General features: G+C 38.7%; 1 protein-coding gene across 1 annotated transcript in view; it reads right to left on the bottom strand.

The window, feature by feature from the left end:
• The window catches only part of FBN1 (fibrillin 1), a 153,573-nt gene that overhangs the window by 49,639 nt on the left and 87,904 nt on the right, over positions 1-16,030 (bottom strand). The window contains exons 20-31 of the mRNA XM_030497615.1: positions 13,203-13,328; positions 12,436-12,555; positions 11,328-11,465; positions 10,365-10,415; positions 7,740-7,865; positions 6,702-6,926; positions 5,727-5,771; positions 5,288-5,413; positions 5,066-5,194; positions 4,452-4,577; positions 4,193-4,318; positions 2,632-2,754 (exon numbers count right to left, since the gene is read on the bottom strand). Coding sequence (XP_030353475.1) covers positions 2,632-2,754; positions 4,193-4,318; positions 4,452-4,577; positions 5,066-5,194; positions 5,288-5,413; positions 5,727-5,771; positions 6,702-6,926; positions 7,740-7,865; positions 10,365-10,415; positions 11,328-11,465; positions 12,436-12,555; positions 13,203-13,328 — 1,461 coding nt within the window. The remainder of the gene's footprint in view (positions 1-2,631; positions 2,755-4,192; positions 4,319-4,451; positions 4,578-5,065; positions 5,195-5,287; positions 5,414-5,726; positions 5,772-6,701; positions 6,927-7,739; positions 7,866-10,364; positions 10,416-11,327; positions 11,466-12,435; positions 12,556-13,202; positions 13,329-16,030) is intronic.

The following is a 16,030-nucleotide window of genomic DNA, read 5'->3' as shown; positions in this document are numbered from 1 at the left end:
TAATGTTGGCATGGACACTAGCCTGAAAATGTTAACTTGGAAGGGAATTTGAATTAACATGCAATATTAAGCTCTAGAAATAGGGATAATAATGACAGAAATAAAGAACTTTATTTACTAACCTGCCACTGTACTGATTTCACAGTTGGGGGAAAATCAGCTGACAAAGAACCTGTTGTTTCTTCTAATTGAGCTGATTATTCATGCATAACCTCACCAATTCAAACCTGACCTACAACTGAACTGAACAGCATTCTTACCAGTTCAATTATCAAGAAATATATTCTGTAATGGGTTCCAGCTCTGTATGATGTTAAAGATAAAAGACATGTTCACACAACTGAAAAAAAGGTGTTTCGCATACTCAGGTCACAATGCTACTGTATCCTGTACCATGCACAAACATCTTACACAGTAAAAACAGATATTCAGGGCAATGAGTAGAAAATGCCTCAAAATACAATTTTTTTGTGTTTTCACTCGGTTTGGGCAGCGACAAAATTTCCGCATGCAGATTTTGAATATTCACCAGATGCTTCTATATGTAATTAACATATTTTCAAGAGAAGGGAGAAGCATTTTTAGATACTAAAAAGGTGCTAAAGCTGACCCCTCATATCTCCGGATATTTTCTTAGGTACAGTTTGACTTGACATCCAAAGGCATCTAGTGTTTCTGCTATTTAAGCCTTTTCATGTGTTGGCTATGGTGTTCAAGTCTTTCTTAGAGGAGAGTATGAAAATTAATAGCTAATAGCTATTACTGGCTGGCCTATGAATGAAATATTATTTTTCAGAGTCAAGGATGGATATAAATATGCAAAAATTCACAACTAAGATCAGATACTTTTTTATTCTTCATCCAGTTAAGATCTGACCACAAACTTCTATGGATATGTTTATGGTCAAGTTCACGTGTGGACAAAACCACTAAAAATACATTCCCTTCCCAGAACCAAAGGCAATTGTTTCCTCCCTTTTCCATTTTGAAAAGAGAAAGATTTTCTCTTCCAAAGTTTTTAGTTTAATAAGCAGTCGGGTGTTCTAAATGATCTGCTCTGTTTTAAGGTTTAGAGATGTCTTTCCATGGCTAAGAGCAAGCAGGAGTACAGCACAGATCTGTTTCTAGGCAGTAGACTTGAGACCCCTAAGACTGCCCAAGTGTACACCTGGGTCATTTGGTCTCCAGTCAAGCCAGGAAGATGAAAACAGAAGAGCGGTTCAGAGACTCCTGCTCCCTCCTTCCCTCCTTCCCTTTGTGCCCCTCTAATCCCGTCACTTGAGTGCAGATTTTGGCTGAGGCACAATTTTGATCTTTATCTTTGCATTGAAAAAGTGCCCAATGTTTGGGCAAGGTTTTGTACTAACTTGCCTTTTCTAGAAACTTGACCTAAAGCAAACTATTTCTAATCTATGTATTTTAGGTTTTGAAATACTTAATACTGGGGTCAAATTTACACTTTTAGTAGTTGATTTCTTTCTTTGAGCAATGGTCCAATGCTTGCTGAAGATTGGCTACTTCACATCTTTCTCACAGTATAAGCCACCACGGGGGGACAAACTACATTTAACTATGCTTTAAGACTCTTTTATCTTTTGGAATGGTAGAGAATGGCCTCAGGGTAATTGAGACCCTGGTCAGAGGTCTATAAATATATACAAATTCTAAATTTGAGCTCTCTCTACTAATTTGGTATAGAGAACTCTCAATTTGTTCAACTATAAAGGCAATTCTATTCCAAGAGATTAACCCTCTTACATTTCTCATGCTCTTCAAGGAGCTCTTGGATGGAATTTGCAAACAGCTGGCAAATATTCACATGCCTCAGCGGGCCAGTGGTTGTGCAGGAAGAAATCAGAGAAGAATAGGGTAGAATTATCTTTCCAGTAACCTATGTGGAAATCACCAAGTACAATTCACTTATTGGGATTATGACTCCCAGACTCCCAAAGGAGAATACCCGTTACAGAGCTCTGAAAATTTTCTCACATTTCTAAAGTTTTCTTAGCTGTTTCCTAAGAAAGATAGATGCTATTCAGATTTCGGTTTGTCTGAAAGTCAGTTTTGAAGTAATGCAGCATACTTACATTTGACAAAACAAAGAATTATAAACAGGAATTTTCTAGCTTGCTTAAGAGCAGATACCACACAACCACAGAACAGGGCAATCAGCTCCTTTTCTAGCATTTGTCTATTCTCTCTCCAATATAACCATACAGCAGCACACATGCAGAGAGTATTTTGGCTTCTGTTTATGATGATTCTTTCCATTGACTTCAACACATTTTGGATTTGGATTTAATATAATAGCTTAAGGGAGAAAATCTATCTCCTACTGAAAAAAAATTTACAGCTTTTCATTATGAAACTCAGAATCAACCTATAAACTTTCTGAAATTATGAAGAATCAATCCCCTTCAAAGCAATTCAGTCTGCAGTTGTCCATTTCTGATACTTTGGAAATGCTTACTTTGGGAAAAGAACTTCACTTTCCATGTATTAATTGCTGTTGGGGGTTTTTTGTTTGTTTTTACAGTATATTTGTTATAAAAGTTTTAATCTTAAAAAGGAGGTCCATTTTTAAACTACTTGAAATAAACCCAGTCAAAAAGTTCCCAAAATCTCCCTTACCAGTGCATGTCCTGTGGTCTGGCATGAGTGCAAAGCCTTGTTTACAGCTACATTCATAGCTGCCCTCCGAGTTTGTACAGAAGTTCTCACAGCCACCATTCATTATGCTGCACTCATCGATATCTAAAGAGGAGAAAATTACAGTTAAAACCCACAATACCTTTTACTTTAAAGCATGTTTCAAGGACACACTTCGAATCAGTGTCCTGGTTTCAGCTGTAACAGTTATTTTTCTTCCTAGTAGCTGGTGCAGTGCTGCGTTTTGGCTTTCATCTGAGAACAGTGCTGATAACACACCAATGTTCTAGTTGTTGCTAACTGATTCTTACCCCGATCAAGGACTTTTCAGTCTCTCATGCTGTGCCAGTGAGGAGGGGCACAAGAAGTCGGGAGGAAGCAGAGACAGGACACCTGACTCAAACTAGCCAAAGGGGTATTCCATCCCACTGCACATGATGCCCAGTATATAAACTGGGGGGGAGTCACCCAGAAGGGATTGATCACTGCTCAGGGCAGGTTGGGTATCAGTCAGTGGGTGGTGAGCAATTGTATTGTGCATCACTTTGAGCTTTCATTTCTTCTCTTGTTGTTTCCTATTATTTTTATTATTGGTATTCTTTCTATTACCACTATATTTTACTTTTTTTAGTTATTAAATTGTTCTTCTCTCAACCCATGGGATTTATATTCTTTTGATTCTCCTCCTCATCCCACCCGGATGAGGGGGTGAACCGGAGGGGTGAGCGAATGGCTGCGTGGTGCTGAGTTACCAGCCGGGCTTCAACCATGACAGTCAGCTTTCCAGAACAGCATCAATCCAGAATCTATCCCAATAGGTATTGGGATAGATGTCAGGCAAACCAGGGGGGGAAAGAGATGGTATTAGCTGACTGTATATACAAATACTTCTGCAGTTCTTTTTCTACATATAAAAATACCACTGTTGGGTTACCACAGTACCATGAAGGCAACAAAGCTTTTTTAAGGATCAAGGGAAAAAATATCTACTAGGCAGAATTAAAGCCAGTGGATTTTTCATGTATTTCCATGGCACAATAAAATGTATGGATATGAAAGAGTGCACAAGGCGTGATTTAAATTGAACGTCCTTTACAAAATACAGCTTTAAGAAAACACTGGAGAGGCCCTATATTTGAGACAATTGCAGATCAAATTAGGAAAAATTCAACTGAACCACATGATTCTACTCTATGATCTGTCAGGAATGCTGATTTTTAATAAAATATAGAACTCAGGATTTAAAAAGGTATTCCCTCTTGATGATCAAAGTCTGACATCTTAGGCCGCTAAAATAATGTCCTATTTTATGCATCTTGATTGATTTACTAGAGAAAGTAGGCTATTAGCTGCAGCACTGCCATTATTTCCTTCATTCATTGCAATGGATGTGCATTCTGGGGTTTTTGCATACTATTTTTGACAGACTGATAGATTTTTGAATCACAGTTAAAAAGTCTTTATACAACTACTAAAAATGAAACAATTATTTGTGGTTTATCTTCCCTATTCACTAGAGATCCCACATAGATTTTGTCCTTACCGACACAGTATAACTTGTCAGGTGTGGACTGATATCCAGGGTTGCAAGCACACTGATACTTTCCAATCAGGTTGACACAACGTCCATTTCGGCACAGGTTGGTGCTTAGTTCACATTCATTAATGTCTGTTGCAAAAGAAAAAGAGGAATAGGGTTTACGTCTGAATGAAAATGATACTAAAGCAAATGTAAATGCATGCGCAGCACAAGAGCCATATAAAAAGCTGAGCATAGTATTGATTTTTCCCGCATGTCTCACCTATACATGCAGAGATATTTGGTGATATCTGATGGCCTGGAGGACAATCGCACCGAAAACTCCCCTCTGTGTTGATGCAGGTGCCTCCTCGGCAGAGAAGGGGATTGCGCTGACACTCGTCAATGTCTGTGGGGTGAAGAGAAGGCATATCACTGCAGAGGCCAGCACTACCATGGCAGCAGGTCCCTCCCCATAATCTGCTACGCATCACAGCACTTCCCTAGTCATTCCTTACACCACAGTGTAGTTAATAAAATACATTTAAAAAAGGTTTCTTCTGAATTTTAATCTACTGTAACTTCAAAGTTCAGGATGGTGTCCCACTTAGTAAAATGGGGACTGCAGGGATAAATTTAACATCCTAAATTCCTGACCTTTGCTTATGCATGCTTTGGCATCCTGCAGAAGCAGTGAATTTGCATTTGGGATGGAAATCAAGTTCAAATGAGCTTTAACAAGACTCACAAAATGAGAGGGACCTCATAGCTCCAAATGAGGGACCTAAACTCAGATGCAATCAAACCTTCAAAAAAGTACAAAACAAAAAATAAACCATGCAGACCATACTAGCGCACAGCACACTATTGCACATCTATGGTCTATAAAAAACATACCCATGCAGTTTTTCATCATCATAAATCCACTTTCATAGCCTTCAAAGCATTCACATTCAAAGTCTCCAGGAGTATTGACACAGATGCCTTGGCCACAAAGATCAGGAGAAATGCGGCATTCGTCAATATCTGTAACACAAAACATATTCACAGTATTTCTAAAGCAGTTCAGTTTCTCCTTTTCAAATCAAAGGTATAAGAGACACATCAATGGAAGTTTACCTGTGCAATTCCTCTCTTCAGAATCTAGGGCAAACCCACTGTCACATCTACATTTAAAGCTGCCAATGGTATTTCTGCATTTTCCATGGGTACAAAGACTGGGGAACATTTTACATTCATTGATATCTAAAAATGAAACAGTAAGGACATATGATGTTATCACTTCATCCAAAAACAGTGCACAAAAGAACAATGCCAACTTCAGAGCTCATTCTTTCTCATGACAATGACCTCTTCCCTTTTGGGAAAACTGTAGACCACACTACATTAACCGATACTGACTTCCGCCTAACCAACAACGCAGACACTCTGCACTGGAACTGACAAGAATACTTTTCTGCCATAAGATGGTGTTAGTCTCCCCTTTGTCCTGCAGGATCTGATCTGCAGCTCACTGAAGTCAACAGTAAGATTTCAGTGGACGGAAGATCAAACCTACAAGGGCAAAAGGAGTTTCCAAAAGAACCACTCTGTCTTCTGGTTTCTGAGAAAAAAATGAGACTTCCATGAGTCACAGAAAACATAACAAGCATAAATAAAATCACATGTTACTTTTCTTTATGGATAATTAATGGCTTAGTAATTGTTTATAAAACTAAGGCTGAAACTAACAACAGCAATTGTCATTCATACATATTTCCCCCTCCTTTCAAACTTCAGAATGTTTATTTTTGGGTAACTGGCTTTCTCTATAAACATATTCACATCCATTTGTGCTTCTGACATTGTCCAGCTTAACCCCAGTGGTAACCCTGGTAAGACAGCTTTCAACACATGATGCTAGGATGTCACTGTGTGATTCCCATTTAATGCTGGAAGTTTAGCAACAACAGTCATAACAAGGCTTGGTTTACAGTAAATTAAATTCTGCTGATCTGAGCTATCATCCTGGAAATACTTTTCTCTACTTCTCCGTATAACTCCACAAGAAGTTACCAAAATTATTCACCCTCCCTTGCTTGCTCCACAGTGGAACTGAAGTTATTGCACCCTGCACAGGTAAAAAGGATTGCTCTTTCAAAACACCCAAAGCTAACCGCTCAGTTTGTTCCAATTCTTGCACTATGAGGTGCCAGGTTTTCAAAGCTATTTTATCAGCCAGAGGTGCCATTAGATGTCATGCAAGAGGCAAACTCAGGCACAATTTAACCTCTCCAGCAAAAACACAAATTTAGTGTTTTGAGGCTGCGGTATTATGTGGTATTTAATGGTCTCTGACACAGCATAAATTATCTTGTGTTTTATTCTGGCCTTAATTTCCATAAAATCTAACTGGATTTTCAAACGTGCCTTAAGATGGGTGAAGTGCCCAATTCCCACTGAAGTCTTCAAACTCACAGTAATTGCCTGAGGGAAGAGTGAAAGGAAAAGCCAGCAGGATTTGCTGACAATGAACCACAAACAGATCACGTACCTTTAGAGAAAGGTTTCCCAGTTATCTCTATCTTTGTAGAGAACCCAGATCCTCTTGGACAAAGAGCTTCAAATTCAGGGGATCCCTTCAGAGGACACTCCTCACACTCAAAGCCCCACGCTGCCCCCACTGAACAGCAGCAAGCATCCATTCGGTGTCGGCCTGGTATTTGTGAGGTGCACTGTTCATCTTCATGCTGCAGATAGCAACTCTCCAAGCGAATGTCTGTTGGGCAATTGAACAATATGTTGAGAGAGAAAGAGGAAATTTAGTTCACCGCAGAGGAATCCTTTTCCAGAATGCTTCACAGAACAGTTTGTTCCATGTTTTTGTAGACTGAGAGAACTGCACCAGGCACACTGCACAATTTCTAACAGAAAAATATTAATGCTAAACTCAGAAATTAAGAGTTTAAGGTAAATTAAAAGCACCATTCTGAATAATGGTGCTCAAAATGAAGTAAATTTTGGATCAGAGGAGCATTTAAGCATTCCAGCTTACCAAACCTCTATAAGGCCTTTTAATTACTACAAGCTATGCCTTGTTCTGAGACAAATTTTAGGCATTTACTATCATAAAGGGATAAAGATGCTTTGGGTGGATAGCATGCAAAACTATGATATTGTGTTGCACCCTCCATTAAGGTATACGGTGTGGTCAGGAACATCACATCCCTCCTGAGACATCCAAGTCCCAGCCCACAATGGTACCCACTATCCCTTCCAACCTTGCTGACTTCAGTGGCTTTGTGGATGAAGAGTGCACAGATGAACTGTAGGGATTTGTCAGATGAACAATCTGGAACTAAATCAATGCTATTCACCAGACAGCAAACGGTGATGGGCTTTAGCTGCTACCATTGGAATCTGTTCATATTCCAGCTGAACTAAGTTCATGTTCCCGATTTAGTCCATTTGAAAATTACTTATGTGGACAAAAATAATTTTTCCTTACTTATAAGAAAACATGCAGGGAAACATTGCTCACCACATAGATTTGCTCTTCCCTAGAAGACCTGTAAATGGAATTAATACCTACCAAGACACGTCCGTCCAGAAGCATCTAAAGTCATTCCACTGGGGCATTGGCAAACAAACGATCCCAAGGTATTGACACACTGCCCATTTGTACAGACTCCAGGAAACACCTCACATTCGTTTACATCTATATCCAAATAAAACGTGAATAAAAGTAATCAATCACTAGCATGCTAAACATGAACAAATCAGAAAAAATATTAACAATCTAATGTTTGGTTTTTAGGATAAAATAAAAAAATTTTGGCCTGACAAAATTCCAAATATTTAGGACTTCATATGCAAGTCAGCCAGAACCAACTGATTACAGAAAATTGCTAAAGATCAGAAATTATATATGTTACTATTTGTCATTCCTACATATACTGAAATCAAACTCAAAAGTAACAAAAAAATGGAGGGGCATTTAAAAATTGTATCAATTTTCATACTCACTGTGGGCCAGAGTTTTGAAGCAAATGGGCAAAGAAACAAAGGCAAGTGAATAATGAGATTACGCACTATTCCAACAGGATTCAATTATGCTGCATTTTTTTTGTATTTTTAATGTTTGTCTCTTATCAGGCACACCTCTGCATGTCTGAAACTACAACATCATTTATAATTTGGCCCTATGACCCTATGAGCAATTAGTAACTTCACATATAGATTAAAATAAACTCCTTATGACTGCACACAGAGTTCATTAAGTATATATTTCTATATTTAAGTTGCAAATTTAGCACTTCTGTGTAACGATAACTTGATTAACTGTGTTAGCTTGGCATGAGCATAAATAAATGTTTAGTAATCTTAGTGTGGGGTCCTTTGTGAACAGCATATGCTTCACAACTGCCTTTAGGAAAAAGCTTCCAGCATTACATATGGCCCAAAATGAAGCATGACAATTTTTAAGACAGGAGAGGGTAAGAACAAGAACTGAGAAAAGAATGACTCTGATAATCTGTAGCTGAGCATTCATTGTATAGAGTAATCCAGAAGTGGGCAGGCTGGACCTTCTAGGCCCCCAGGCAAAACTCCTGGTGTGAACAGACTCTGCACCTCTCAAACTGTATGGAACAGGATGGAGGATAAATGTGGGGTGGCCATCAGTGGCATCTGCCCTTGATTAGATATAAGAGGCCCATATTGACTGGAAGGCAGGAAGTAAAGCCACTAACTACTAGAAACCACTGAAACACAGTTCACAGGCTGTGAGCAATATTCCCACTGACAATTCCAGGGCTCACCCGTAAACTAGAGGAACATTGCCAATTTAGTTTGCTTATTTCCTTGCACAAGATCCATTACTCATTTTACATGGGCTGTGAATGGGAGAACTGAGTATCACCTTTTGGGAACTAAACTTACTCCCTTGCCCTGCCTCCCACTTGCCACTAAATTTCCTAGACATCTTCCCCTGTCTTGAAAATGGTTACACTGGTTGAAACCCAAATATGGCTTCAGTATGTTAGAAGCAGGGGAAACTACTCTAAAAAATCTGGGGCTATCCAGGTCCCATTGAAATGACAAAGATTAAAGCATGTAATAGATGTAATCTGAAGTGCTGCTAAAGGAAATGCTGAAAACAGTTATGTCTACATCTTGGAAGGATAAACTTTCCATCCCAGCAGGGTTGAAAATGTTCTAAGACTTTCCTTGTGAAGAGAGATAGGTGGGGCCTTACACACTCCAGAAAGTGTTGCTGAGGTCAGATAAGTTATGTACAGTGGGTCTGCAGCACAGACGTGCCAAGGTATTCAGTCATCATTTGGAAAGCAAACAGTATGTGTGAGGGTGTTCCTCTCTTCTTTTATTTTATTTTTTGTTAAGGGAAAAAACAATGTTTCTTTATGGAAGCTACATATGGGAGTAATTTTTAAAAAATATTTTAACTGCAGTGTCATGTCAGATGTTGTCAGTCAGGATGACCCACAGCAGTTTGAGACTCTCTGTGCTTCTGCATGTTATGGAAATATGCAGTACTTTTCCAGAGGTTCAAATCAATTCAAATGAAGATGAAATAGGGTGGGACCTTCAATTCTCACAGAATAGTATGGAGTCATCTCATACCAAGCAAAAAGCTACACATTTAACAAAACTTTACCCTTTTCTTTAACCGAAGTTTAACTGTGTCCTGATGTACTTTTTCTTTTTTTTAATAATGAACCTATGCTTTGGAACGCGTCTGATTTCATATAATGTTGATGGAAGAAAGCCAAGGTTAAGTAAAAAAACCCTCAAACCTAACTTTCATGTGAAATGTAGTCTTTAAAAATTCTTTTTCTAAAGCGTAGTAATGGCTTGTCATACCACTGTATCAATAATGCCACGTTTTGTAACATACATAAGATGCATACTTCGCCCAAATAGGTTATTCAGTTAACAGTATTTGAAGAGAGAGAACCACCTTATACTGGTAGACACTATATTTGTAAGTGTGTACTTTGAGATAAACTGTGAGTATGTAGGAATGTTAAACACACTGAAACCAAATTCATCTCTGACACAACTCTAATGAAGTCAATGGAACTACACGAGGTAGGAATTTGGCATAGTGTGCGTCTATGCTAAATTAACCACTTAAATCAAAACACGGGCATTTTTTCATTCAAGCTCTGATTTATGTTAAGGCAACAATAAATACCTTCACACAATGTTCCTCTTATTCTCGAATATCCCTTCTGACATATTGGGTCTGTAAAACAAACAAAAGTGAACTTTTAGAACGCTACAGTCCAAAACTCACCATTGACTTATTGTGCAAAACTGATCATGTGAAATATTATCTAGAGTTTGTTGCTATGAGAAGTCTGAGTGCTTAGACAGTATCTCAGTATTTTCTGAGATAATTAAGAGATAAGATGGGGCAACTACATAAACCATATAGGGTCAGCCGTTATCCTCTTCTGCTTCTCATGTGTCTTAGCTAGCTAACTCAGAAGTGGATGAGGACAAATTCAGCTAAGATATATAGAGGATGAATTTAACTAAAGATTTGAGCAACATAGCTTTCAGCATATAGAAATAAAACCCCACACACATTTCTGCATTCATCAGCTCATCCCTGGGTTCCCAGCTCATCCCACAGTTCAGTCTAATTATGAAGTGAATATGTGGAGACCTCAACCCATTTCTTGATCAACTGTATGATTCTCTGGGTCATCAGTTAATCTACAGAGTATAATAACAAGGGCTACTCCCTCTCCTCCCTCCATTACTACACCAAAGATCTATTTGTTGCAAACATTTTCTTGGGAGCTCTGGGGAACATGCATCTATTGCTACATCATTAGGAACTCTAGATCACTAATTATGACAAACCACGCTAAAGTAATGCTGCCAGTTAGAGACTGTAGGTGTGGTCCCTTCCCTTCAGAATTTGAACTTGTAAAACGTTTACTATAAAATCCAGAGTTAGAACCTTCTATAGCTACATGCTACCTCTCAAATATTCAGGCTCCTCTTTTTTTTAGTCTGAATGAGTGCTTGGTAATAGAACAAGTAAAGTTATTTGTCTAGCCTGTGCCCAAATTTCTGTGACAATAATCTGGACCAACCTCAGAATAGGAAAAAATCCTAGGTTCCTGAGGAAAATGAACAGTGTTACCTCGTTCACATGGTGTACACGGGCTTCCCCAAGCAGCACCCAGCGAGGAACAGCATTGGGACTTCAGAGTTGCTCCATTGATATTTATTTCGCATCTTCCATCCACTATGTTCTGCCAACAGGTACCCTTGACAGTTTCTGTTTGGGGAAAAAACCCAATGTATTGTCATGCAGATAATTCAGGATTATACATTAGTATATTTGCAAACACGTGCATATTTAACCATGAAAAAGAATCATCCTTTCATTATAACTTACCACATCAGATCTGAATTTATCTTAAAAGCTCTTAACTTATCCTTCTCTATGCTGGACTGTAGCCTGAAATCATCCCAGCACAGAGCCCTTGCAAATCCTGGTTATGCTTATTGACCGTAACAGGGAACATCTCAACACAATGCAAGATCTGAGTCATTGTATTTATTATGACACAGATTAGAGGCACATGCAGAAGAACACAGTAGATATAAACCTTTGCTAGGTCTTCCATTAACCTATTTGATCCCCCAGACCGGATATCTGATCTTCCCATCCTGGGAGTGGCAGGACATAGCAAAGGGTCAGACAGAGCTATAGTTCCAGTTTTCCTCACTGACTAGGCAACAGCCATAAATTATTGACCCTCCAGAATAGGTAACGGAAAAAATTATGAGTCCACAAAGTATCCGAGTCACAGCATTGTCCATGGCTGCTCTTCTACAGCAGCTGTACACAAAACTTATTCATGCTCCATCTCAAAGAGAAAACTGGTGTTTCCAGAGAGCAGAACTTAATGAGAACCTGTCCATCCCTCTTGCAGGAGGAATTAGGTGGGTGAACATAGTCCTGAAGAAGTACTCTTAGCACTTCAGTATTTATTACAAAAAAATTCCATCTCTCAAATTTGACATGGAAGCACACCATGCTCCCAAGTGCTAGTCACACTTTATGTACCCACAGTAATGCTGAGAATAAACACTTTCTTAATGTTGTTTCTGTAATGTTTCCCACTAAATTTATCTACAAAAGGGTTTGGGTTTTTTTCAATATTTTCTAAACTTGGTGTACAATACTTGTATGTTGCCAGACATTTTCAATTAGCAAACAAAATCTTCAGAAGAATAAATACCTATGCAGATGGTTCTGGTTGTATCCAAAGTACTTTCAGGAGAACATTCACAAGCGAAAGAGCCTGGTGTGTTTTTGCACACCCCATTAACACAGGGGTTAGATTCGCACTCATCAATATCTAGAAGAGAAACACACTGCCGTTAGTGCCAGGAAGTTTTAACAACAATACATATGGCCTTTTTTCAGCTTAGGGAAAAATGAAGGATGCTTTCCTCATGACCAGTTTCCTCATATTCTGTTTTTCTATTATGAGACTCTTCACAATAGAGTAATGATGCCCTAAAGACACACTAACACATTAGGACATTAAAACATTGCACTTGGAAACAGCATCTCATTTTTCAGAGATATCCAGTTATTGCAGTGCTTTTGGTGATGGACTGTGTTGTTTAAATGATCTGATACACATCCTGTCTGTGGTTCAAAAAGGGTTCAAACTAGGAGCCGTCTGGGTCTGTTCTCCACACAAGATAACAGATTTATAAAACTTGGTTCTTCTCAGGTTTTTCTCACCCTTAGCACAGAATGGCCCCATTGGTAGTAGTCAATAAGGAGAGTGCAAGTACAGACCTAATACAGGCTATTCCATGAGGTTATCTAATGCTTTCATTTTGGCCTTGCCTCTCATTCCCCTTATAATGCCTTTATATTTTTTTTTCCCAGTTCTACACATTATATTCTTCTCAGGGTTCAAAGTATTTCTGGCACAACCTGAGAACAATACAAATTAATAGAACTCAGATGAAATGGAGTGTTACCAATTACCTTCACATGTCTTTAGGTCAGGAGTGTATACAAATCCTTTTGGACAGGTGCAAGTGAAACTTCCAGGAGTATTTCTGCATTGCCCATTGTCACAAAGCAGCATGTTCAGCGCGCATTCATCAATGTCTATAATGAAAATCAAGAAGTTAAGAAAATATTTCTGGAATAGAAGCCAAGATAGAATTTCTCTCCCAACAGTGACATTTCATTAGATTATGTGGGGAGAAGAAGGAGACAAAGAGGGGCAAGGAGGGGAAGAGATAGAGATAGAAAGAGAGAGAGAGAGAGGGAAAGAGAGGGAAAGAGAGGGAACGAGAAAGAGAGAATACTCACACACATGACTTGCACTAAAGAGTTTTGTAGATTATTTGAGTAAACACTTGGAATTATTTCAAATGGAAATGCCCATTCCGAATAAACTAACAATAAAGAACCCACTTACTGCACCTTCCTCATGAAAATGATCATTAAAATAATGGAAACAATAATAGTTATATAAATTCAAACCACATAAATACTACCTAGAGAAAAATTAACATTTTAATTTTCTTTTTTAAACAGGGAAAAATAAAAAACCAACAGAGCCACAGCCTTCTCAGTATATTTTTGTTGACTTTTTCCTGAGCTTTATTCTTTAGCAGGCTGCTTTGCTTTTGTAAGAGCTCGTACTTCCTTTCTACACATATTCATAATACGTGACAGCCACACCATGATTTAAAATAAAGCTGGGAATCACACTTTCATCTTGCCTATATTGTGGACTAGGTCTATGCAGTCTCTGATTCCCAGCACAGCAGCCCCCACAGTCATGAAAGAAATGAAGAGAGGATTGGTTTGGAAAGGTTTGCTGGTCATCCTGGTCTCTAAATCACCGTTTTTTCCAAGCTGGCTCTGAACTGTCTTAGATGTTATGGTTACAAGGCCAGTGTAAGCCTACATTTGCTTCAGAGGTGAAAAATTTAAATAGAAATGCTAGTGCTAAATTTCAAGAGCCCTTAGGAAATCTTTGGAAGACCTGTCATCATTGGAGAGAAGTTGCAAAAAGGTGGCAATAGGCCATGAATGGCAGGTGAAGACCAGGAGAGACCCTGAGAGCAGACAGGAACAATTGGCTAGGTCAGAGAGGCCTCAGAGAGTGTTGAGAGAAGTTGGGAAGACTCAGAGGGTCAGCACAGCAGCTGGGAACAGCAAAAGTGCTAGGAAAAGCAGGGAGATTTGCAGAATAAAACAGACCATGTGGGAAGCTTCACAGGAGTTCAGAAAAATTGAGAGAGGGCCAGGTGGAACATTATGGAAGAATAGGAAACAGCTGTTATGGAGCATGGATGTGGGCTGCAACAGGGTGGGCTAAGGAGCAACTGGAAAACTCACAGATGGATGGGGAGAAGAGAAGGGATGCCATAAGCTACGGGCAGACACTGAAATGGGACGTGGATAAGTAAAGCCAAAGAAGCAAATGGGAAAATGGGATGAATTACATCATGACTTTTATCAAAGTTAGATCAACTCTTGTTTTTTTAAAAAAAAGATAATGGATAGTTTAGACTGGGATAACACAGATGACTTAAGCTATTTAGGTTTAAGTAGAGAATACAGAACCCAAATAAAATTACTATGTAAGCTGGAAATACAGGAAGGAATTTAAGAACTTCAAGGTGGTTCCAGAGTTGGCTGAAAGAGAGATTACAGAAGGGTATATTAAAAAGGGGAGTAATCACAATGGAGAGAGGATATTAGCAATGCTTTCAGGGATCAGTCTTGGGACTGGTCCTATAAAATATTCATTGCAATTCAGAAACAAAAAATGAATGGGATCAAAACCTGTGGACACACTAAGCTGGAAGTTATTACCAATATACAGAATCATGCAAGACTAAATTAATCTTGACAATGTGAATGAGAGAAATAAGATGAAATATAATCACCAACACTCAAAACCTTGCAATTAGGGACCAATAACAATAATATGCCGTAAACCAGAACTCATCAGTTGAAGGCTATGGAAAAGAAAAAATTCTGGATGTAACTCCCAATTAGTTTGACTTTGATCCCAAAGTATAACATGTGTCTGAAAAAAAAAACCTGATGGACTCTAGGGCCAATGGAGAATTGCTGGCACCACTATATGTGGCACTGGTCAGACCTCATCAGAACACTGTAGACTGGTCAGATCAGTTGTGTTCAAGAGAAGGCTGCAGCTTCTGCTTTTATGAAAAGAGTGAAAGTGTGGATTTGGATAGTTTTGCCAACAGAGTTTGAGAAAGGATATGATGATTCTTTATAAATACTTTGGGGGTAAGTGCTGACATGCTGCTAAGTCAAAGGATAATATTCATACAACATCAACTGGTAATAAAATGATCACAAATAAATTTTAACGGGAAACCAGAAGAATTCTCTAATCAGTTAAGCAAAGCAGGTCTGGAGCAATGCACCAATGCAGGAGTGGGAGAAAGTGGAAAATTGAAAGGGTCTTAAGTTACAGACTTTCGATAAGACTGTGTAATGGAACAAGAGAATTGCCAGAATCGAAATTTTTCACAAGAGTCTGCAGGCATCTGATGGGGCTTTTTACACTCCAGATAGTGAGAGAAGAGACTGCACTGCTACCTATTTGAATTCTTTTTATCCCATGCCACAGTGCTTCCCACAGGTCACCTCTAAGGAGCAAAATGAAATTATTTCACTTTGTGATGAAAAATTTGGCTTCTTTTTTTTGTTTTTTCACTTGTACAGCACAAGAAATCAGCCCTAGCTAGAGATACTGTGCCTTCAGATGCTTCCAATGACAATAAATTTTCCTATGTCTGGCCAGTACAGTTAGAGTT

The sequence above is a fragment of the Strigops habroptila genome, chromosome 9 (assembly GCF_004027225.2).
Source record: "Strigops habroptila isolate Jane chromosome 9, bStrHab1.2.pri, whole genome shotgun sequence".
Taxonomy (NCBI): Eukaryota; Metazoa; Chordata; class Aves; order Psittaciformes; family Psittacidae; genus Strigops; species Strigops habroptila.
The sequence above is the reverse complement of the archived record's forward strand: the minus strand, read 5'-3'. Positions and strand labels throughout refer to the sequence as shown.